Source organism: Cucurbita maxima, unplaced genomic scaffold (genome assembly GCF_002738345.1).
Source record: "Cucurbita maxima cultivar Rimu unplaced genomic scaffold, Cmax_1.0 Cma_Scf00019, whole genome shotgun sequence".
Lineage (NCBI taxonomy): Eukaryota > Viridiplantae > Streptophyta > Magnoliopsida > Cucurbitales > Cucurbitaceae > Cucurbita > Cucurbita maxima.
In genome coordinates this window covers 206,821-229,474 of record NW_019272035.1, presented here as the reverse complement: position 1 = coordinate 229,474, position 22,654 = coordinate 206,821, and the positions used below count along the sequence as shown (strand labels likewise).

The window sequence follows — 22,654 nt, the reverse complement described above, 5'->3', positions numbered from 1 at the left end:
TTTTTTTTCCCCCCTTTTTTTTTTTTTTTTTTTTTTTTTTTTTTATTCACTAATACCCCTTTTCTCCTTTTATTTTATTTTTTGTTTACTTTATTTTCTATTTTCTTATCTAAAAAAATATTTTTTTTAAAAAAAAAAACTTTATTTATAGCCTTAGTGGAAAGCTGTGTAAGATTGTCCATATCAGAAAAGAGGGTTGTTGATTTGGAAACATCATAAATGTGCCTTTTAAATTAATTTTTTTTAATTCTTAAAATAAAATGAGAAATTCATCTAAAATATATACTTTCCACTAAATAAATAAATATATAAATTAAAAATTATTTTCAATTTAAATTAATTTACTTAGGGTTTATTATAATTAAATTTGTAATTTTCTATCTAAATTTCTAAATATTTTATTCCAATTCACACAATTTTAAACCATTCTTATTCAATATCTAAATTTCTTGATCATTAACAGGTCGGTCTTTAATCCAAATTTAATTAACAATTAGCGACCTAATCGGTTACCTATAACTTCATTTATATCTTCATCTACTATATTTAGTTGTATGATATTAAGAGTTCGTTTTTTTTTTAGATAACGAGGGATAGAAATACCTTAATCGCTAAGATTGGGTTAAAATAATTTATTAGTTTCAATCTAGAATGTACACGAGCTAGAATTTGGAATCGATTCTGACTTAAATTTTTTTGGGTGTGTGCGGATAAATGCTCGATCCTCGATTGATTATTCAGTTTCCATATAAATTCGAATTCTGCGGATGATTCCATTTCTTAGTAGAGAGATTCTCTCACTCTCCGTCTCTCTAAATTGATCCATTCCTTAACATGTGGTGTTTCGTTTCTATTTCTTTCGCTTTCCGATCGATACCCCTTTCCCTCCAATCTTCCAATACTTCCGATTCTCACCCATTCATGTAATTTTCGTATTATCCCTCATTTTTACTGAAATTCCGATTTGATTTTACCCCTAATTCCGTGGAAATCGGGTTTCGATTTGATCATCTGGATATTAAAATATTCTTCTGGGGTTTCGATTTGTTCATCTGGGTATTAGAATTTTCTTCTGGTGTTCTTGCGATGAAGATCGTGGAATTGGAAGATGCTGGGAATGATCGGGAAAATGAAATGGGTAGCGGTCAGATTGTGAAGGTCGATGCCAAAAGAGCGTTGGTTGGGGCTGGGGCTCGAATCCTGTTTTACCCTACCCTTCTGTATAACGTTCTTCGGAACAAAATGGAGGCTGAATTCAGATGGTGGGATGAAATCGATCAGGTTCGTTCGTTTCTTTGTTTGCTTCGTGTTCATCGAACTGCTTAAGGATTATCTTTAAACTTTGAAGGCGTTTTTGATCTGTTTGGCTTTTAATTGTTGAAGTTTGTATGTGTAATGGATTTGATTGTTAGAATCTGATGAACTTGATGATCAGGATATAATAAGACTGTATGAATCCACCTGACTTCGTGGATTTGCTTCTTTTTTGTGTGTGTTCATGTGATTTTTGTTACAGATTTGTCTCTGCATTATACTGATCAAGGATTTTCCATTGAGTTTTTCTGTCATTAATGTCAAGAACTTTGTCTTGCCTTCCCAGTTTCTTTTGCTCGGTGCAGTGCCGTTCCCCAAAGACGTGCCGAGGTTGAAGGAGCTCGGTGTCGGCGGTGTCATCACTCTCAATGAACCTTATGAAACATTAGTTCCATCTTCGTTGTATTATGTGAGTTTTGCTTCTTTGTTTGCAGTTGTTCATGTGTATTTTCTTGTTCATAGAGCTTGAAAGATTGTGTTGCCTGATTCAATTGAAGAGAGACGAGTTTTCTTGTTTCGAATAACCATTTGGGACATGAAAGTTGTACTAATTGGCTGACTTTTTAACGTTCTGCAGCGCTATGGAATCGACCATTTAAAGATCCCGACGAGAGATTATTGTTTTGCTCCGAAATTTTCTGACATTAGCCGAGCTGTGGACTTCATTCACAGTGAGTTATTTTCGTAGCTGTAACGTTTTGTAGCGACGTTTCTTCCCCTGTTTCTTACAATATGTGTGCTATGATTTAACATGTTTTTGTTCTGTCTTCAGGAAACGCGATGTGTGGTAAAACAACGTACGTCCATTGTAAAGCGGGACGAGGAAGGAGCACGACCATTGTGCTTTGCTATTTGGTAATATTATGTACTACCCTTCTATGTCGAAATTCTGTACTCTAGTGAGACGTGAAAAGAAATCCTCTTTTCTGATATATTCAGAATTTTTATGTGAGATCTTACCTCGGTTGGAGAGGCGTGGAAACCTCTCCCGAACAACGTTTTAAAAACCTTGGGGGAAGCCCAAAAGGAAAAGCCTAGGACCAAAAGGAAAAGCCTAGGATAGGGGAACGAAACATTCTTTATAAGGGTGTGAAAACCTCTCCCTAGCATACCGTTTTAAAAACTTTGAGAGGAAGCCCGAGAGGGAAAGCCCATGAGAGAGGGGAACAAAACATTCTTTATAAGAGTGTGAGTGTGGAAATTTTTCCCTAGCAGACTAAAAACCTTAAAAACTTTGAGGGGAAGCTCGAAAGAGAAAGCCCAAGAGAGGGAACGAAACATTCTTTATAAGAGTGTGGAAATCTCTCCCTAGCTGACACATTTTAGAAACTTTGAGAGGAAGCCCAAGAGGGAAAGCCCATGAAGAAGGGAACGAAACATTCTTTGTAAGGGTGTGAAAATCTCTCCCCTTCATAGACTGCATTTTAAAAATGCCAAAAGAGGACAATATTTGCTAACGACTCTAGTTCCGGTCAATCGTGTGGACTTGGGCTGTTACATTTAAACTTACACAAAACATCGAGATTATGCTGATTTTCTTTGTTTGTTGTTCAGGTCAAATATAAGCACATGACCCCATCTGCTGCGCTGGAATACGTGCGCTCGAGAAGACCACGGGTGTTGCTCGCCCCCTCACAGTGGGAGGTAAAAGAAATTACTCCTTAAACTTGGAAGTCTTTTAGATCAGAAACTTGTGGAAATCAGATAGTTTCATCCTTATGTCCTATATGACACACAGGCTGTTCAAGAATACAGCAACCGGCGACCCGTTGCAAGTTCTAGCCCTCCCTCAGGAGGAGATGCAGTCCTGATTACGAAAGACGATCTAGAAGGATATCACGGTACGTGCATCGACAGTGCAGGTAGAGAACTTGCAGTTGGCCCTTGGATGGGTAAGTCAAAGCCAATGATAGCAAGGTTGTCCTGCCTCTTTTCATCGTTGATAGTTCATGGCAGCAGCGGATCTCTCATGAAGCGTCTGCCGGTGTCGGAGGCTCGTGCTTGTTGACGATCAACTTATGACCATAGCACACGCCTTGTCATGGAAGTAAGAATCAAACTCTTAAGGCTCAAACAGAGTCGTTTTTCTTAAGTTGGTAGTAGAACACCACCAAATAGTGACACTACTAGGTTGTACATAACTGCTACATCAAAATTTTCACTTCCCTTAGAATCATCTTCTCAATAAAACCTTGTGGTTTGTTCTGATGGAAAATATTTAGCGGGTTTGTATAGTTGGGTTTTTTTTTTTTTTTTTTTTTGGTTGGTTTTTAAATAAATGAAAACTTTATGGATTGAGTTTTTTTTCTAGAACTAATTGAATCGAACCAATTCGAATTTATTAAAGACACAAGTCTCAACAACTTTCGTTCTATACCGTCCTTTTTAGCTGCATCCACATATCCAAAATTCATAGCACGTTATAGTTATTAGTTCTAGCGGATCGGGGAAAGGGGATATCCATTTCCTTGTACTTAAAAGGAGTAAGTAAAGTAGTTATCATAATTGTTTTGTGTATACTAAAAAGGGGAAGAATCCAAGAAGAGGTTGTGATATTCCACTTTGCACTAATATATAATTCTTATTGCAAATTCTTTTTGGGACCAAATCTGCAAACCATAAAGAAACCCTAACCCAAAGCCCTTCTTCCTACCTTTAAAAGCAACCAAAAACAACTAAAATATCACTTTCTTTTTAGGTACATCCTTCCCTCCCAATATTCCCACTTTAGGATCTTTCCTCTACCTCTACTAACCCTAGCGGGGTGGAGAAATTATCAGGCGTAACCAATTAGGTAGCGTGGATATTGATTATTGATCGTTAAAGCTGGATAACCTAGATACACGAACTAGCTTTCGTACCCTAAATAATCTCGTAAAACAACTATTTGTACTTAGAACATCGTTCGTTGTGGAAAAAGGCATAGGATAACAACCATGATTTAGATTAATTATGAAATAAAAACCATCCAAGTTTACGAATGGAAATGTGGAATAGTCTAGTTATTTAACGATAAGATCTCACATCGGTTGGAGTAGTGAACGAAGATTCCACATCGGTTAGAGAAGGGAATGAGTAAGGGTGTGGAAACCTCTCCCTACCAAACACCTGGTTGTGTGCCAATGAGGACGCTAGGCCCTAAGGGGGTGGATGTGAATTTGGGTTTTACAAATGGTATCAGAGTCAAACACCTGGTGGTGTGCCAATGAAAACACTAGTCCCAAAGGGTGGGGATTGTGAGATCTCACATCATCAGTTGGAAAAGAGAATGAAACATTTCTTGAAACCTTTCTTTAACATACACGTTTTAGAACTGTGAGGCTAACAGCGATACGTAACGAGTCAAAGCAGACAAAATCTTGGTACTTGAGTAAAACTCAATTGATTTAAAGTTTGGATCTCGAATTCAAATTTGTCGGCTGACCCACAACTTTATATTTCTAAAACAAACCCAAAAGTTTATTCTTCTCTCTCAATCTCTTTTATATTCATAATATCTTTGTTCTTTCTTTTATTCCCTTTAGAAACTACGATGAAACAGCTACCTAATCACACTTCCAACTTTATTATATAGTTTCCATGCACGTTCTCAACATCTAAAACAACTCAACATGCACCACCTTACTCTCTGTTTCTCTCTATATTAATTAATAACTGAAAAAAATAAAATAAAGTTGGAATCTTTAATGGAATAAAGCAAAAAAACAAGAACACAGACCTATAGTATGAAACCCATGTTATTCTCGAGCTTATTTTCGACATCTCGAACGAAAAACGACGTATCCAAACCCTAAATACAAGCTCAATAAGATTTGTGTAAGAAACCAAAAATTATTTTTAAAAAACTATACAGAATTTTTTTAAAAAAAAAAAACAATGAAAATTAAAGGAAGAATAAGTGATGAAGAAGATGATAGTGTAATGATAAGGGCGATGATTTTTTGGTTGTAAAGCTGCAGCTTTTGTTTTTGTTGTTCCCTTCTTTCCAGGTTGGAGTTATAGCTGTGTTTTATGGTGTAATTTCCAAGAGAAAGGGAAAGAGTTGGAAGCTTAGGATGTTTTAATGACGAGGATAATAATGTTGTCTGTTTAAGGAACAAGCTTTGGTCTGGTTTTTTGGTTTGGTTCTATCAATCATGATTTGGGTTGTCGGGTTCAGGCCAGAAAGGAGAGAACTTCATCCATTCTGCTGCTTCTTCAGAGTTGTTTCCCATGGTTGACTCCTACAAAACAAAAACACAAACTCAATGCATATTAGGTCAAAATTAGGGTTTCGAGATCGAACATTTGGCTTTTTTTTTATATATATATTTTTACACAATTTAATCGTCAGCAAGATTCTAACTTTTGGATAGCTCTCCTTTATTCAAATATTTCAATTTCTCTCGATCCCGATCGGTTAGAGAGGGGAACAAAACATTTCTTATAAAAGTGTGAAAATCTCTCCCTAACAGACACATTTTAAAACCGAGAAGCTGACGATGATACGTAACGGACTAAAACAGACAATATCTACTAGCAGTGTGCTTGAACATTACACTTCGAAGAGTTCTAAGTTAGACTCCTTAGTTCTATTCTCAAATGAGTTAGACTCCTTAGTTCTATTCTCAAATGAGAGTATCACGAGAAAACTTAAAAGCCGGAGGAAAAATGTATCAAAATGATGAGAATACCTGCCTATGCAAGAAGCGTTGAGAGCTCCTATCGACTTTTTGACTTGGGTTTGTTTTTATCGACTTGTTAGTAAGAGCTCGTACTGATCTGATTCATGCACGACAAAGGCTAAAGTCGAACTCTAAACCCTAAACCCTAGGAGACATTAACCAAAATTATGGCTTTAAAAAAACAATTCAAAACAAAAGCTCTCAAAAGGAAGTTGATAGAATATATTCTCTTGTCTTTCTTCATAAAATAAACACAAAAATCTTAGATTATGAACTGAAAATTATAATAAAAAAAGAGCTAAAGAGAAAAAGGAACCCTAAGAGACAATATCATCTTTAATTCAAACTGATACCAATAAAGAATTTGGATTTCTTTCCCTTTTCCCCCCTCATCTTCCTTTTGATTCTCAAAACATTTTAAATTATTGTTTCAATCTTATACCTAATCGATCTTTTAAGCCTTCAATTTCGTGTTTTATAGAACGACCGAACTATTTGACATTTTTTTAAAAGAGTTTAAGACAGAGAACCGAAAATTTAAGAACCCGCCTTTTTATTAGATGCAAAATCAAAACTTTACGAACGGTCGAGAAGAAAATTAGGGTTGAAATAGAAAAGGGTGCATAAAATTGACTCACTTCTTTGATCTTAGATGAAGAGCAGCCCATTATGAGTTCTTCCAAACCAGAAGCAGACCTTCCTCCAAGCTTATTATGATGTTGATGTTGCTGTTGCTGTAAAAGAAAAAACCATCATCTTATGTGACTTTCTTGTTCTTAATCTTTCTTTTTCAAAGCTTATAATATTCCAAAGTAAAATTCTTCATTTATTTACCTCAAAAACTAAATGGTTATGAAACGAGGTCTTAATTGATAGTTACCTTACCTGAAAGCTTTCGTTTTGTGAAACTCGGTACGAGTCATGGTCGAGAATGATCGAGGAATGGTGGAGAGAAGACGGGCAGATGATCGTGGAGATTGGATTTGAAGGACGGGTTGTTTGAAATGCAGTAGTCGCCATGGAAAGATGGTGATCATGGTGGTGGCGATGATCTCCGATCCCCTCGCCCGGGGCAGCTTCTCCAATACCTGCCTATCGAAAATTTAGAACAAATTAATTATATGGATTTCTCAATTAGATTCCCTAATCATGGCTTAATCTTCATTTTATGTTCCTAAGTTATATTCTTCCTAAATTTCATTTAATTAAAAAAAAAAAAGACAAATTTTTCCTTTTTCTATGAAATCTTTTGTTCTTAAAAAAAACAATAACCTTAAAAATTGGAGAAAATCAATTGTAATTGAAGCATAGAAAAGTATAATTCTTAAAAAAGAATAGTTTTTAAATAAATACGAACCTCATCAAAGGTTCTCCTGAAGGGACCAAAGCTAAAATGGTCGGCTTTGAATGGTTGAATATGATCCAATCCGCCGTAAGTGGCGGCGAAATGTGGCGGAGGACAAAGGCCGCCGCCGCCGCCGCCAACTGGGGATATATCGTCTCTCTGGCGGGTTGCCATTTGCCGAGAAGGTGAATAACTCCCGCTCACATTCTCCCTTTTACTGAGAACAACATTGTCGCCGGTAACCTCGGCGGAGGCAGCGGCCTTGTCGGAGGAGGACCAGTTGCACTGACGTGGCTGTGTCTGGTAAAAAATCTTAGAAACGACAAGCTCTCCTTCTCTCTCCTCCTCGTGTTGGCCCAAATGGTATTGGTGCATAACCCAATTAGTTTTTTCAGGCTTTCGATTTTTGCCGAAGTTTGTGTAAAGAACAAGGATTTTTTTGCAGCCCTTTTGGCGGCCGTTGACCATAACCGGTCGTGTTTTTCCGGTCTTGTGCCACCGTGTTTCCCCGCCGCCGCCTTGGATGTCGCATTCCGTTTGGATTTTTCTCCGCTTTCTTGTTCCTGTCGTGTAAGCTTTTGACGGCCTGTGGAAGAAATGCCTGCTCAACCCATCTCTTGTCACTCCTACCCCCATTAAAAAAGAAAAAACCAAAATTATTAATTTTTTTCCTTTTTTTTTTTTAATTATTATTTGTCGGGTTCGAACATTGCGGCTAACCACTCTATTAGATCGCATACACAAGGGAGAATTTTAATACACCATTTTAATTTTGCATCAAATAGTTAAAACGACACATATTTGTGAACCTGATAGAGTTATTCAAGTTAAATAGTTGACTTCATTATAAGAGTCGACCCATAACTTTTTTGGTTCGATAACTTCAAATTTAAAGAAGATGGGTGTTTTTGTTGGTATTTTCAATGACACAACGGGCATACCCCTTACTTCTAAAGCATTGATTTGAAGCTCGAGTACGTGTCTGTGCGCCGTTTTTTTAACGTTTTTCATTCGAAAGGATAAAAAGAGAGAGTTGAAAGAAAGGGTTTAATGAATTACCAGGAAGCTTTTCAGGGTGAGTATAGCAAATCCCATCTTCACCGTCGAGTGTAGGAATGAACTCATCAATCAAAGGGTGAGATTTGATGTCATTTTTGGCTTCCACTTTAGCTTCAAGATGTCCTATCAGTTCTTGGTCTGTTGGGTCAAATTTCACTCCTGCTGGTAGACCTAACCACTCCTGCACACTCCGTTCCAAAATTCAACCCAACTCAATTTCAAACCGAAACCAAATAACATAACAACACACAAATCTGGTAGAAGGTTTCGTATTTTTTACCGACTTCACTTCCAGTTTGTGGCCGCAACCCGGGCACTGCTTAGATCCGCACTTCTGATGCTCCTCAAGCTTTGCATCGATAAGATCAGAGCTCGTGATCGACCCCAAATTGCTCTTCATGTTCATACTCTCTAATAGTTCTTCGTATTCAACGTCGTTTTTTTGTCGTCGTTGAATAGTTCTTCGAGATAAATGCTTTACTATCTTCCTCTCCTTCTCCTTCCCTCTTTCAAGCTTGATATCAACTTGGAACTGCAAATTCTCATCACTATGAAAGAAAAAATAGGGAATTTTCACACCCCACTCACTAAAATTGAAATCTAAAAACTGGGTTTTGTCAAAAAGTGAGGAAGAAGGTGGAGAAGATCAAGTTTTGGGAAACCCAGAGAGAAACTTTACGGATTTGGGAAATTTAGGAGAAGCAGAAAAAGAATGATATGAAATTGATGGCGGTTTGTGGGGAAAAGGTGGCCTTGTTTCTTTTGTTTGAACCCTTGACTGACTCCAAAAGCAAAAGCCAACCAACAAAATGGCCTTGTTTCACACCCATTGCTCTCTTAGGCCCAACTCCTAGACTTAGGTATTGGCTTTGTTTTAGAACACACCCACATCTCGAACCCTCGAAGTAGTGTTAGAGCATCTCGGTTCAAAATTTTAAATATTAAAATGTGTCTGACAAATCTTTTAAGTTCTAAACTAAATAGACACAAAAGTAAAAATTTAGAGATGATACAAATCAACGAAAAACATGAAGATAAAGATGAAACAACCGACTACCAACTTTGAAGTGATAAGCTTGTACGTGGCGAAGCCTTTTTGAGTACAAAACTCAGATTCTAAGGCAAGATCAAATTCTCTTTCAACCCTAAATTTCTTCATCAACAAATATGCTATAGAGAGAGAGATAGAGAGAGAGACTCACATGGGCATTGGGCTGGGGAGACGGTCGTTATGCTTTTGCCCATGAATGTTGAATAGAGAGAGAGATTAAGAAGAAGGTTGCTTGAGAGGCAAGGCACATGAGCGGTATGCTTGATGGGTCTTTTTAATTACCAATTTAGATTATCATATAAATATAAGTAATTAATCCCGAGATGCATTCTTCATTGCCTATTATTCACTATTCCTCATTGCCTATTGTTCACTTTGGTCTATCACATATCGTTGGTAGCTTCCTAGTTTTAAAACGTGACTACTATGGAGAGGGTCTAGCCCTACTCGACAGCTTCATGGTTTTAAAATGCGACTATTATGGAGAGGGTCTAGCCCTACTCCAACCGTAAATGACTTTGATATCATTTGTATCAACCTAAATCCACCGTTAGCGGAGCTCTTAAAAGAATTTGGGTTTGAAAAAGGGGAAATCTTGTGGGCCACAAAAGCAATTTGATCGGATGATGGTTAGTCTTCACGTTTATAACAGACTCCCTTTGATCAGTCAAGAAGCAAATCATGATGAAGCTTCTTAAATGATGTGTTCCCCACCAGATTTCTACCCATGCTTCCTCATTTTGTCTCACACCCCTTTTCTATTCTTTTCTTTCCTTTTTTTTATTAAAAAAATGTATTATTTTTTTTTTCTTGCCTTAAAATTAATTATTTCACACCTCACACTGTGAAAAGAGTTATTTTGGATAAACAAGTTAGCTTGAAACAATATGTGGTTCAACGTTAGGCTTACTTTTTCTTCCTAGAACATGAAGTTTTTCCATTTACAGGTAAAAAGCTTACTACATTTTTTCTTATAATATGAAAATCAAGCCGAAGAAAATCACAATGTCCCCTATTCCTATTTTCGGTAACGAAATAAGTGCAATCTCGCGTACAAACAACTTTGTGTTCTTTTATTGTATTATTATTTTTTTCTCTCTCTCTAGAATCCAAACAGATAACCAGAAGAGTCAAAATCTAAATTAATAAGCCTATAATAAAAACGACACATAAAATAAAAGTATAAAGAACGAAATATCAGGGGACCAGGAAGAATAATTTAAACTAAATATAAATGAATCCAAACCAAGAACTATCTTTAAACACAAATATTACTAGAAAAAGAGCAGAAGTGGATGATATCCTACTCATTTATGGCTAGTCACATTATCCATTTATGGTTGACATTGACTAACCCAACAGTGGACCCACATAACATTGGCTTTTCGCTTTCTCACACCAAGCACATACACTTTCTTAAATATTTCCTCATTGGGATATCAATCTAATAATTTTAATATGATCTATCCACACATAAACGCATGAAAATACATTCACATGTACCAGAGGGCAATGGGACAGTTCCAAAAAACCTAATGATGGCCATGAAGAACATATTAAAGCAAAAAAAAAAANAAAAAAAAAAAAAAAAAAAAAAAAAAAAAAAAATCTGATACATGTCTAGAGTGCCTACTTAAGTGAGACCTCATGACTTGTAAGAAATCTAGTCTTAATCTCAACAAAAAAAAAAAATAAATAAATAAATAATGATAAGAAGCCTTCAAGTATGCATGAATTATATCAGCCATCTTGAATTAAGATCTTGGAGCATCTTTCCCGAAGAAATATACATTTTTTAAAGCAAAGTGTACAGTACCTTTAGGAGAATAATTCCTCGTATGTATCCAACCAACCCCTTAGTAGAGATCTGAGTAACTGAAAGATTAAAAAGAAAAGAAAGGAACAGAAGAAGAGCTCTAAATAACAAATAAACAGTGCACTAAACTCAAATCTCAAGCATGTGTAGCAAGCAGCACTTTATTATTAATGAGTACAAAAATCAACTCAGATTGTTGCTCTTGAGGCCTTGCAAATTACAATGTTCCAAAATACAAACGTCCTGATATTGCTTTCAGAACATGAACCTTCAAGATGGAACTGTTAACTGAAAAATACTTCACTGTTATGATAGAAGGAATAAAACATACCATCAATAGAGATCGGGTCTTGACAAAAAGGGGTTTGCCCAAATTTACCAATTATTGAGATAAACAGGACCTCAATGCTTTTTCTTATTTTCAAAAGACAGTGACCATACACAACAAGGCTTTGAAGATAGCAATTTCTTTGTTCCATGCCGACTAATTTGAATCAACAAAAACGATTGGTCACTTTGACTTAAACTTGCTGCTGACAGAATCATAGCTTGGAACAAGAATAACTGCAGAATAATATATAAAGAAATAATTATATAGAGAAAGCTAATAAAAACAGAACATTTTTTTTTTTTTTTTTTTTTTTTTTTTTGAGCAAGAGAAGAAATTTTTCCTAGAGACTAATGCTCATAAGATATAAACNTTTTTTTTTTTTTTTTTTTTTTTTTTCTGTAGGAAGCAAGATAAATAGATATCATGAGGTTCTGTTTGAGCATGATGAGTACCATCGCCATATGAGGCCATTGTCAATGGAGAAGAGAGAAGTTTTTGTGCAATTGAAGCTATATCCTCCAGAGTTACTTCGTCTACAGCTTTCAAGAAATGTTCCACAGGTTTCCTGAAGAATGTGGGATGCATAATATATTTAATTACAAAGTGAGCACGTGTGGCCTTAAAGACAGATCACTATTGTAATTACAAAGCTCACCTCAAAAATAAAAAAATAATGACTTCACGTTATATTTTTAACTTATAATAGCTCTTAAGAAATAACAGAGTGTAAGAAAAGTGGTATGGTACATATCGTTTGGATAATGTGAACAAGTGACCATGGAACAGAGTGTTCATGGAGTAATAAGCAATAACAGCATAACTACATCCTCATAAATCTTAAATCTTTCAAATAGAAAGAGTAGAATAAATGACTCAGACCATACCTTTCACCATATGTCAAAACTTGTCTGCCTATATCCTCCGAAGCCACCACCTACAAAATACAACTCTGGATTCAAAAAAAATGTTTAAAAAAAAAAAAAAAACCAAGATCCACGTATGGTAAGGCAACAAGAATTAAAATATAATAATACAAACCCTGGATTCTAAATTCATTAGCACAGCTGACTTTGTCGACTGTTTGGCACGATCTAGCTGCACCTGTTCAACTGTAAACAAGGGAATGTTATCAGTGATCAAGTTAGATATAGTGGTTCTAGAAATGCCAGAAAAGAGAAAGCATCACAACGGACCTTTTCCAGGCGTTGCAATAGCTAACAGTTCGCTAGCTGCAATATCAAAGGCTTTTGGCACGAAATTAGAAGCCTACAAAAAAGGTGGATGTTTATAAAGGGAGAAATAAGTATTCTATCACCAAGTTAAACAAAGAGGTTTTGTATTATACTAAGTTATATATTTTGTGGTCAATAACAACGACAAAAGAATCTAAAGAGAATCATTACGGTAGTTGCTTGGATTCCAAATATGCCACTATTGTTGTAAATACTGCTGAATGCTGAAATCGATTGGACCTGTGGATACTCATTTAAGACCTGGAGATCTGTTCACAGACCAACAAATACGAAGAAGTTAACACTAAAAAACATACGACATAGGTAAACTAAGGTCGAATTGGATTGGATTGGATTGTACGGGTAAATTAAGACATGGATCTCCTCCCTTCAATCCCCCCACCCCCACCCAAGAAAAAAAAAGGATAAACAATCAAACAAACAAAAAAAGGAACTCAGATACATGGCCATCAAAGTAAAAGAAATTTAGGGCTTACACAGCCGAGAGTACATCCCCTTTCCAGGTCCACCAGCTGAGAAGGACCCTCCGCCTCCCAGTAACATCTAAGAGATGAGATATATTATTGTTCTCGTCTTTTCACAGTGATAAAGTTTAAAATGGACTAAATAAATAATGGGTGCATGAGCATGATCTAAACCAAAGTGTCATAACAATCACTTAACCACAATAGATATTCATTGTTAAGACCTGAAGAATAGTTAAGGCCATAGCATCCTTCTCCTTATGCCAGCCACCTGGGAGTTCAAATGCAAGAGCAAAATGTGTCCTCCCGTCCTGAAAGAGAGCGAACAATTAACAAATGATGCCTGAAAATGAAGACTGGGTGCTAGAGTATACAATACTGATGATACACACCCCAGAATCACCTTGATGACGACAATCACCCCCATTGTACACTGATTTTGGCTCCTCATGAGGAGCACTTGGAAGGTCAGATAGAAGTGGTTCAGCAATGGATAAGAGTTCTTCATGTTCAACACCAGATGCTGCCAGTACTGTGCGAGATGCAGTATAATTTTCCTGAAGGAAGAAGATGACCGGTAAATAAATAACATCGTTAAATAGTTAATTATAAGAATAAATATGATATTATAAGCTCCCATTCAACTTACAGAAACAAATTTCTCCAAAATTGTACCACTTAAACTATTTATAGCAGACTCCGTAGCTAACAGAGAATTTGCCAAGGCACCAGAGTAACCAGCAGCATGGATAGATTCCAAAAGTAACCCATGGGGGTTGTTGGAAGCCTCGATAATCTCATCCTTTGCCCTTGAAATCTGTTGAACACAAACTTTGATCTCTCAGTGAGTCAGCAGTTAGGAAATTTGTGGAGTTAGGTATTAATGATATTCATAGTGAAAGAAGTCCAGAGAGACCTGCTCATTGACCTCCCAGTCAAGAAAAACAGGATTCCTAACACAGTCAATAAGCAGCTCGACCATTTCAGGGACATATGACTTCAAAGCATTGAAGGTGTAGCCCATCTGCTCTCTAGCAGCTGAGGCAAGCACATTGCCACCGATTGCCTCTACCTCTCGCACAACACGTAGGTGACTTCTATTTCTTGTGCTTTTAAACGCCATACGCTCCAGCAGATGTGTAGAACCAAAACTTTCTGGAGTCTCATAAATTGAACCACAATCAACATATAGACCTATGGAAGCGGCAGGATTCTGCATTGACCAAAATAAAAGTTTAATTTTCCCCGAGTAAACGGAACACGAGCAGGCCAAATACAAAGAACAAGTATATAAATTCATATGGTTCCCATCTTACCGATGATGTTTCTGATGCCACTTTAACACCATTTGGCAGAGTTGTGATCTTGGTCTTACCAGGTTCAACATAATCCGGCAATGGAGGCGGAAGGTTCACGTCGGATAGGGGAAAGTCTAGGGGAGGTAGTGTAGAACGGTCTCCAAGCAACCAGCCAAGGAGACCCCCAGAAGATTTATGCTTTGAAGCAACGGCACTAGAGCTTGCAAATCTATATAGTCCATTGTTTGCATGCCCCTGAGCAATGGTTCGACAGACACATGATCATCATTATCCATCAAAGCATTTGATTCCCGAGGTCTTATGTAAATCGCTTATACTACCATTAACCGACTGGCCATACAGAATAAGCCAACTAAAACAAAACCCATCCGATAACAGTTTTGTTGTTTCCTCTCAATTTTCATACTATGATATCCAATTTAAACTAAGTTCTTAAATACTATTATGTTTACCTTCAAAACTTTCCTTAATTTTTTAAAAAAGTGAGGATAACAGAAAGTAGAGATTATAAGCTGAATTTTCAAAAACTAAATAATTATACCGGACCTAAATCAATAAAAAATAGATGCTCAGACTGTAAAAGGTCGCAACAATTAAATCAATAACCTAGCAGCTCAATATGCTAATCACATGACTTCGACGCAATAATTTCTCACCATTGAGATTATAAACACTCACGTCCAGCTCCAATTCGGTGTCTTTCCAATAACAATGTAACGAAACAAACTGTAAATTACAACGTTGAGTTCGAGAAGGCAGAAAAACTTACCGGGCAACGAATTCCGATCCATATCAAAAGAAATTAAAATTTTAAAAACCAAATCATCGAAAATAATCACATGCGACAGACCGTTCGCCTAGCGTGCAGATGTGCGCGTGAACAAAATGCGAATAAAAGATCAGAATGAAAGACGTCAACAGGGCGTTATCGACGGCGGATCACGTTTACTAACCTTCAGAGACCTGATTCGTGAAGCTGCAGCCCTGTACATAACGATCGAACAATGTTCTCCACAAAGCGCTTTGGCAATTGAGCGTCAAATAGCCTTTATGCCTGAAGTTTGGGAATTCTCAGAGTAATAAAGGTCTATTATACGATGCGATATGTAGACACGTGCCGAGATCAGAACTTGCCACGTGTCTTTTATCCCATGAGTCAAATAAAAAAAATTACACCATATGTACAAATTTAAATTTAGTGTTGCAGTGAGTTGGAATTAGGTTGGGAGTTTCAATTTTTGCTCTCGGTCGATCTCCCCTTTGAGATTTGAAGTTTAGTTTTTATTTGATATCCTAATCATTTTGATGCGGTTCGAGTTTTCGATAAGTCTCCGTTTGTCTTCGTCTGCCCCTTCATAGTCTATTAATGGTAGGGCGGTAATTTTATAGGCGTCCATGCTCTCTTTAGACGTGTTTTTGATAATTTCGCGGTGGTTCAATGTCAACTTGAAACATTTGTAATTGAATTTTGTGTAATTGCCATATTAGCTTACATTTCATTTGATGTAGAAAATATTTAAACCGTCTTTTGAGTCCCAATGGCCTATGGATGGCCCTCTTGAAACACAAGGAAACTGATCATTCAGCCAACGAGAGAGAGCCATGCCCAATCTAAGAACAATGTACAAAAGGAGGGGGGAGGGGGCAACATTTCCTAGGCGACTGCGGGGTTCCCGTTTTTTCTGGGGTCGCACACAGCCGTAAGAACACCTAAATGTGTTCGATCATTGGATATCTTTCTGCCCTTTCGACCTTTGTCAATGGAGTCTTCAAAGTTTTGAACTATGAACTGAACAATGGCTCCTGGTGCATCAATAGCTACCACTTTATGACCCCTCTCTTCCAAGAATGCCGTCTTTTCGTTTGAAAGTTCGACGTGATCGCCATCGATGAACGTCAAGTTTTCATATTTTACTACATTTGGAATTAACTGCAGAGACACAACAAGGCTACATTATAATGTCAACTGTTTGTGGCAAGAAATTGTGTCTGGAAATTGAGTAACAAACAAACAAACAAACAAACCTGATGATACACCCTTGACCTTTCAACAGCTGGGAAAGGTTGGAATCCCAGGGAGAAATAGTTAAGGAAAACCTGAATTACTGCCGGAATTATCTTCATTCCTCCGCTACCGCCGAGTACCGCAATCAACCGATCATCCTATGAAGGATCAAACAACATTTCCAAGCTAATAATTGAGGATCATATAAGAGATATAAGAGATAATGTAACCGCCCAACCCCACCGCTAGCAGATATTATGTTCTTTAGCTTTCCCTTTTAGGCTTCCCCTCAACATTTTTAAAACGAGTATGTTAGGGAGAGGTTTCCACACCCTTATAAAGGAGCGAATGCTTCGTTCTCCTCTCCAACCGATGTGGGATCTCACAATCCACCCCCTTTAGGGTCCAGTGTCCTCGCTGGCACTCGTTCCCTTCTCCAATTGATGTGGGACTCCCCCAATCCACCCCCTTCGGGGCTCAGCCTCCTTGCTGGCATATTGTCCGATGGCTGGCTCTAATACCATTTGTAACAGTCCAAGCCCACCGCTAGCAGATACTATCCTCTTTGGATTTTTCTTTTCGGGATTTCCCTCAACATTTTTAAAACACATCCCCTAGGGAAAAGTTTCCCTATTAAAAAACCTTTTAATATAATATTAGAGAAAAGTCATGAATATCAGAAGATCCAAAACAATCAAATGTGTAAATAAGAGTTGTACCTTTGTGACAATAAGAGGTATCATGGAAGAGAGGGGCCTCTTATTTGGCTGGATGAAATTTGCAGGCGCTGGGGGGAGTTTATCTGGAGAGATATCTGTGGGTACAGAAAAGTCTCCCATTTCATTATTAAGAACAATACCAGTAGAAGGTGAGAGAAGGCCAGCCCCAAAGTGCTCATTTACAGTTGTTGTCAATGAAACAGCGTTTCTCTCTGCATCCACAATGCAAAAGTGACTGGTTCCACTATCTCTTAGCTGACTCCACCTAGTAATTGTAAAGAACAAGTTAAAATTAGCAAACTTAGAGCAAATCTAAACATTTAAGCCATCAATAACCTCATTCGAATTCTGAGCGTGTTTTTTTCATTTGGTCGATACCTGTATTGATAGTAATCCGGAGGAAAAGTAGCGTTGTCGATTATCTTTTCCTGAATTTTCTTAGCAAATGATGGACTGAGCATGTTGGAGACAGAGTTGCTAATGTTCGAAAACCGAGGATCGCCCAAGTTCATTCGCTCGGCATACATGTGCTTCAATGCTTCGATTAGGCGATGTAGGCCAAGATTTCCCTTGGTGGCATCGGGATCATTGTAGCTTTTAAAGATGTTCATTACCTGTTCATTCAAGAATAGAGTCTGGAATCAAAAGAGTTTTCGCGAAAGTTTAAGGAGGAGGTAAAGAGAGGACAAGACCATAGCAAAGCCAAGTGTTCCACTTGAAGGAGGTGGCATGCCATGCACTGTGTAGCCCATTGCCTCGGTAGTCATTGCCTCGGTTACTTCAACTGTGTAGTTCCTCAAATCCTCCATGGATAAAATCCCACCAGCTTCCCTCACATCCTTCACCAACTTCTCTCCGACAGCTCCGTAATAGAAGGCTTGCGGCCCTTGATCTGCCACAGCCTCTAAGCTCTTGCCTAGCTCAACGTTGTAGCAAGTGTCGCCTGCTTGTACTATTTTACCATTTGGTGCGTAAACTCGTCTCAACCCAGGATCATTTAGGATCATGTTGGTAGAGGAAACTAAGGACTGTCCTACATAAGGAGATATCACAAACCCATCCTTGGCAAGCTTTATAGCAGGCTCAAATAAGGACCGCCACGCCAAACGGCCATATCTCAACCAAGCTTCATGAAGTCCAGCTATCTCTCCAGGAACTGCAATTGATAGTGGCCCCAAACTTTTGGTAGTCACATTGGTTTCATACATATCCTGCACATGGCCAAAATGAAACAGCTTACAACTTTTCACTCTCCTTTTTCCAGGATTGTCGGAAGGAATTGGCTAATCAAGAGAATGGTCATAAGTTTATATAAAGAATCTATTGGTACGAGGTATTTTGGGGAAACCAAAACCAAAGCTATTAGTGGACAATACCATACTATTTTGGAGAATCGTGGTTACTAACATAGTATAAGAGTCATGCCTTTGACTTAGCCATGTTAATAGAACTCTGAATAAAAAAATTAGGAGCCTCGAAGGTGTAGTAAAAAATGACTACGTATCGAAATGAAGGGTGACAACCATTTGTTCTACAAAAAGAGAGGGAGAGATTTTGAACCTGAGATGCAGCCAAGGGTGCAGTCTCCCGGAAATCAATAGCTGTGGTTTGCAAAGTCGATGCGGATCGGACGAGCATAAAACCTCCACCGCCTATCCCGCTCCACATCGAACCCACCACACCAAGGCACAATGCAGTTGCGACTGCAGCATCAACGGCATGCCCTCCCGGCCTAAGCATCGACGCTCCAATTTCGGAGCAGCGGCCATCATCAGCAGCAACAACTCCCTTCTCTGACTCAACAATTTCGGGATTACTGGTATCTATTCCACCAGAGTTCTTGCTTTCCTCATTAAATACTAAACCATTAATGGAACCTCCAAGGATATAGCCAACAACTACATAAAGAGACTCAAACGAGTTCGAATCAGTCCCAAATGTTCAGGTAATCGTAAAACAAACGAAGAAGTAGAATTTGACATCAACAAAACTATCGCGAATGCAACAGTTCGAATCAGTCGTAAAACAAACGAATTCGAATCAGTCGCAAATGCAACAGTTCAATCTGAAATAGAACTTGACATCAACAAAACAATCGTAAAACACAAGAACTCCGAAATCTCCTCAATAAGGCCGAACAATTACCCTCAGATGAAACTTTTCTAGCCCTTGATTTACGATAAATCCAAAATCTAAAAAGAAAACATTCAATACAATAGGAAAAAATAAACGAATGTGAAGATTAACTGAACTACCTGTGATGGCAAGTAATCCAAGCGGAACTAAAATCACTCCTCTGCAACGCCTCATGTTCACCAATTCACGGCAGAGCAGTAATGGAGATTCCATCGCTAATCCACAGATCCTCTCGATGAACACTGAAAAATTATCAAAGAATCGCTGACTTTAATAAAATTGCTTCGAATTCTAGCTACCAAAACGCAGAGGAAGTTACGTATTAAATAATACATCCGTCATCTTGTTCATTTCTTCCTTTTTTTCCCTTTTTTTTTTCTGACTTCAACGGATTTCAACCTCCAATTTTGCCCAAATTGTGATATTTTGATAATTTAAATCCAATAAAACAAAAATGTAAAAATATGTTTTTATTTATTTTTTTCACAACAAATTTAGTCTGGAGATTAAGTAAAAATACTTTGTATTTTCATCCGAAAATATGATATTTCTATACTGAGGCGTTTTCAATAATTTGGCGTCCACGTGTTGAATGTTAATTGGAAGACAGTTTTATTTGTTTTCTTTTTTTTATGTTGCGATGAGGACGTGATGATACACGACAAAAATGGAAAGGCTCCAACTAATTTGTGACCATTCAAATTAATCTTATTTTATAATACAAAACATTAAATATAATTTTCCTAATTTAATAAATTTCTTACTTTTAAAAATTTGCTATTTATTGAATACATATAATACCGTCACGGAGGGTAACACTTTCTCCCTCTATACCTACTAACCAACCATTCATCCTCTTGACGACAAAACTACGACACTGTTCAGCAGTAATCACTCGTGTGCATTATGGTGTTCCCTGCCTTTTTGCCCTCTCTTCCACGGTATTATCTACACTATACGATGCAATGTGTCTCAACAAGGGTGATTTTCGGCGTCTACTCGTCATGAAGTAACTCAATAGTCTTTTCTTTTCTCCCTTCATTTTTCCTCTGTATCATGTTAGTTTTCTTTGCATGTGGATTCTGTGAGGCACGACTAAAGGTCGTTGGCGTATACTTGGCGTTGAGGGAAACGTCTCGCCGGAATTCTCGTCCCCTTTTCCCACCGACTTAATTTTTTATTTTATTTTTTTATCCTTGCACTTTAAGAAATTTCTAATAAATCTATCATTTTTAATTATATGAAAATACAATTATTGCCAAAGCTTTTTAATGACTACTAAAAATTATTAATTATATCATAATTAAGTTATAATTAAAGTGACAATTATCAATATAAATGACCATCGATTCTTAAATTTGTAATTTATTTTTCAAAAATTCCAACCATGCCACCATAAATATAATCTAATTTGGCTATAATTAAATTACAATTTATTAATTCCAAGCAAGTTACATCCATGATATTAGGTATTAATTAGGCCAAATTCATAAATATAAAAGATTATTATTTTAAGTCATCTTTAATGCTTGATGCCTTCCGTTTTGACTTTGGTGTTAACCATTGGTAGCACGGCTTTTTAATTGAACCCGAAAAAAATCATAATAAAAAAGTGGTTCTTCTGAAAGTTACGATACTAAATTGGTTCATAGAATGAGACAAACGAATGTACTATACTATGTCATAATTTTCAATGCCCACATTCAACTAGGGTCAAGAGCTCTATGACCCGAAACAAATCAAGCCAATCAAACCAACAACAATGCCAATCCCACTCGAGAAGTGGCAAATCAAGCTCCCATCTTCAGATATTTAAGAGTGACTTTGAACTTGACAAAATTAATTTTAACCGTTTCGAAATCTCTCCCCTATATATAAGGTTTCTACCTCTACCCACATGCATAAAATTCAAGACATGTGATTGATAAGTGTCGTTTCCATTCAAGCTCGGCTAGCTTGGCTTGACCTGTAGTGTTGGCTCTACTTTAATTAGAGAAAATTGTGTGAAAAATGTGACTAAAAGGAGTGGGCATTGAGTGGGAAGTTGAAAGTATAACGGGGTGGAAATCGAAATTCGAGAGAATTGAGGGAGTTGCGCGATAAATTTTGAAGTAAAATGAGAGACATGATAGAGCAATGACCGAAAAAAGTGGAGAACACCGGGAAAAAGCAGAGCGCGTGTGTTCATATTTATAGCCCTAACCCCCAATGTTTGTGGGCTTAATAGTGAAAGGCTCGTTTAAAAATAGCCCAATGGGCCATTGCTCGGCCTGCAAAAGAAATGTTAATTTATGCATTTAAAATTAATATAAAAATCGCCATTAATTAATTAAATACATTTACACTCCTATCACTTTTAGCTCCAAAAAAAATTAATATTAATTTTTTAATTTGTTTTAATTTTCTTTTTTTTATCTTCCTCAACTCCTAAAAGAAAATTAATAAAAACGTGAGTGTGTTGGTCCTGACCAACTTTTTGAAAATCCGGGAGAAATTTATTCTAAAGTTGTCAAGTCAATTCGAAAGTCGAAGCATAAACAAAGCAACCTGGCCCATAATAGATTCATAATCAATAGCATTATAAGCAGTATGTAGAAAAACGAAAATCGAAGCATTACTAGAGATATAGGTGGGAACATACGAGCCACCAGTAGGGTCTAAGTAATCTACACACCAATCGCTTTTAACCTTTTCTATTGATAGAGCAGTTTATCAAATGATTGGAAGTCGACCGACAATGACACTGGTAAATAGACTGCGTATACCTTTACTTACCCTTTTGTTGATGTCTGTTCAGCTCAAAATAAACAAATAAATATAATTATTTTCAACTCAAGACACGTCCCGACGAAGGAATTGGAGTTCATACGAATATATGTGTTGTGACATAAACCCATTTCTCATTCAAACATATTTGCATTATATTAATCTTATTACACAAGACAATAAAGTTTAGATGAAAATTTTACACACACGGAATATAATATAATTCGCTCACAAACGACAAACTATAAATACGACAGCAATACTTATCCTATAATTCCGATACCAAGCTTGGGTTCATGAACTCACCATGGATTTCATTTCATGAATCCATGATCTTCATCTTCGTCTTGATCATGATCATCACCATTTAAGCTTGGAGGGGAAGTACTGCAAAAAAAAAAAAAAAAAAACG

At 37.1% G+C, this 22,654-nt stretch overlaps 5 protein-coding genes across 8 annotated transcripts in view; 1 reads left to right on the top strand and 4 right to left on the bottom strand.

The window, feature by feature from the left end:
* Positions 1 to 604: 604 nt before the first annotated feature.
* Positions 605 to 3,529, top strand: LOC111493853 (putative dual specificity protein phosphatase DSP8). The gene is made up of 6 exons (XM_023143750.1): positions 605 to 1,281; positions 1,601 to 1,723; positions 1,892 to 1,985; positions 2,087 to 2,169; positions 2,869 to 2,958; positions 3,053 to 3,529. Exons 1-6 carry the CDS (start codon positions 1,087 to 1,089, stop codon positions 3,320 to 3,322), a joined length of 855 nt encoding a protein of 284 aa, XP_022999518.1. The 5' UTR covers positions 605 to 1,086; the 3' UTR covers positions 3,323 to 3,529.
* A 1,780-nt stretch (positions 3,530 to 5,309) lies between these two features.
* Positions 5,310 to 9,601, bottom strand: LOC111493828 (SUPPRESSOR OF GAMMA RESPONSE 1-like). Of its 2 annotated transcripts, XM_023143709.1 has the most exons (7): positions 9,585 to 9,601; positions 8,663 to 8,930; positions 8,383 to 8,563; positions 7,336 to 7,949; positions 6,864 to 7,070; positions 6,617 to 6,712; positions 5,310 to 5,537 (listed from the first exon to the last, which is right to left on the bottom strand). In XM_023143709.1, exons 1-7 carry the CDS (start codon positions 9,590 to 9,592, stop codon positions 5,445 to 5,447), a joined length of 1,467 nt encoding a protein of 488 aa, XP_022999477.1. In that variant the 5' UTR covers positions 9,593 to 9,601; the 3' UTR covers positions 5,310 to 5,444. The 2 variants fall into 2 exon arrangements, with proteins under 2 accessions (XP_022999477.1, XP_022999478.1); XM_023143710.1 differs by lacking the exon at positions 5,310 to 5,537 and having other exon boundaries at positions 6,642 to 6,712; positions 6,859 to 7,066.
* A 1,772-nt stretch (positions 9,602 to 11,373) lies between these two features.
* LOC111493827 (mitochondrial-processing peptidase subunit alpha-like) lies at positions 11,374 to 15,665 on the bottom strand. The gene is made up of 13 exons (XM_023143708.1): positions 15,570 to 15,665; positions 14,614 to 14,850; positions 14,214 to 14,510; positions 13,947 to 14,114; positions 13,690 to 13,854; positions 13,522 to 13,608; positions 13,310 to 13,376; positions 12,984 to 13,081; positions 12,774 to 12,846; positions 12,619 to 12,689; positions 12,465 to 12,514; positions 12,033 to 12,145; positions 11,374 to 11,813 (listed from the first exon to the last, which is right to left on the bottom strand). Exons 1-13 carry the CDS (start codon positions 15,606 to 15,608, stop codon positions 11,761 to 11,763), a joined length of 1,518 nt encoding a protein of 505 aa, XP_022999476.1. The 5' UTR covers positions 15,609 to 15,665; the 3' UTR covers positions 11,374 to 11,760.
* Positions 15,666 to 16,082: 417 nt separating this feature from the next.
* LOC111493812 (glutathione hydrolase 3) lies at positions 16,083 to 19,921 on the bottom strand. Of its 2 annotated transcripts, none has more exons than XM_023143679.1 (7): positions 19,596 to 19,921; positions 18,901 to 19,238; positions 18,033 to 18,551; positions 17,719 to 17,954; positions 17,341 to 17,605; positions 16,642 to 16,779; positions 16,083 to 16,546 (listed from the first exon to the last, which is right to left on the bottom strand). In XM_023143679.1, the coding sequence occupies exons 1-7, from the start codon at positions 19,687 to 19,689 to the stop codon at positions 16,271 to 16,273; spliced, it is 1,866 nt and encodes a 621-aa protein (XP_022999447.1). In that variant the 5' UTR covers positions 19,690 to 19,921; the 3' UTR covers positions 16,083 to 16,270. The 2 variants fall into 2 exon arrangements, with proteins under 2 accessions (XP_022999447.1, XP_022999448.1); XM_023143680.1 differs by having other exon boundaries at positions 18,901 to 19,183; positions 19,596 to 19,684.
* A 2,438-nt stretch (positions 19,922 to 22,359) lies between these two features.
* Positions 22,360 to 22,654, bottom strand: part of LOC111493835 (inositol oxygenase 4-like) — a 5,069-nt gene continuing 4,774 nt past the window's right edge. For both annotated transcript variants that reach the window (XM_023143720.1, XM_023143721.1), the window contains exon 12: positions 22,360 to 22,629. In XM_023143720.1, coding sequence (XP_022999488.1) covers positions 22,603 to 22,629 — 27 coding nt within the window. In that variant the 3' untranslated portion in view covers positions 22,360 to 22,602. The remainder of the gene's footprint in view (positions 22,630 to 22,654) is intronic.

Bases quoted from the DNA above. Each gene is read 5' to 3' on its own strand.
- LOC111493853 (XM_023143750.1), top strand. From the start codon at position 1,087: ATGAAGATCGTGGAATTGGAAGATGCTGGGAATGATCGGGAAAATGAA. The intron at 1,724-1,891 runs GTGAGTTTTGCT...AACGTTCTGCAG, and splicing joins TTCCATCTTCGTTGTATTAT to CGCTATGGAATCGACCATTT. The intron at 2,959-3,052 runs GTAAAAGAAATT...TATGACACACAG, and splicing joins TCGCCCCCTCACAGTGGGAG to GCTGTTCAAGAATACAGCAA.
- LOC111493827 (XM_023143708.1), bottom strand. From the start codon at position 15,608: ATGTACAGGGCTGCAGCTTCACGAATCAGGTCTCTGAAG. The intron at 14,511-14,613 runs GTAAGATGGGAA...TGGTCAATGCAG, and splicing joins TGGCATCAGAAACATCATCG to AATCCTGCCGCTTCCATAGG. The intron at 13,082-13,309 runs GTAAGCCCTAAA...GTCTGTGAACAG, and splicing joins GGGGATGTACTCTCGGCTGT to ATCTCCAGGTCTTAAATGAG.
- LOC111493812 (XM_023143679.1), bottom strand. From the start codon at position 19,689: ATGGAATCTCCATTACTGCTCTGCCGTGAATTGGTGAACATGAGGCGT. The intron at 18,552-18,900 runs GTTCAAAATCTC...GGCCATGTGCAG, and splicing joins CACCCTTGGCTGCATCTCAG to GATATGTATGAAACCAATGT. The intron at 17,606-17,718 runs GTATCGACCAAA...TACAATTACTAG, and splicing joins CCGGATTACTATCAATACAG to GTGGAGTCAGCTAAGAGATA.
- LOC111493828 (XM_023143709.1), bottom strand. The intron at 7,071-7,335 runs GTTCGTATTTAT...AATTTTCGATAG, and splicing joins TCAGGAGAACCTTTGATGAG to GCAGGTATTGGAGAAGCTGC. The intron at 6,713-6,863 runs GTAAGGTAACTA...TTTCTTTTACAG, and splicing joins CACAAAACGAAAGCTTTCAG to CAACAGCAACATCAACATCA.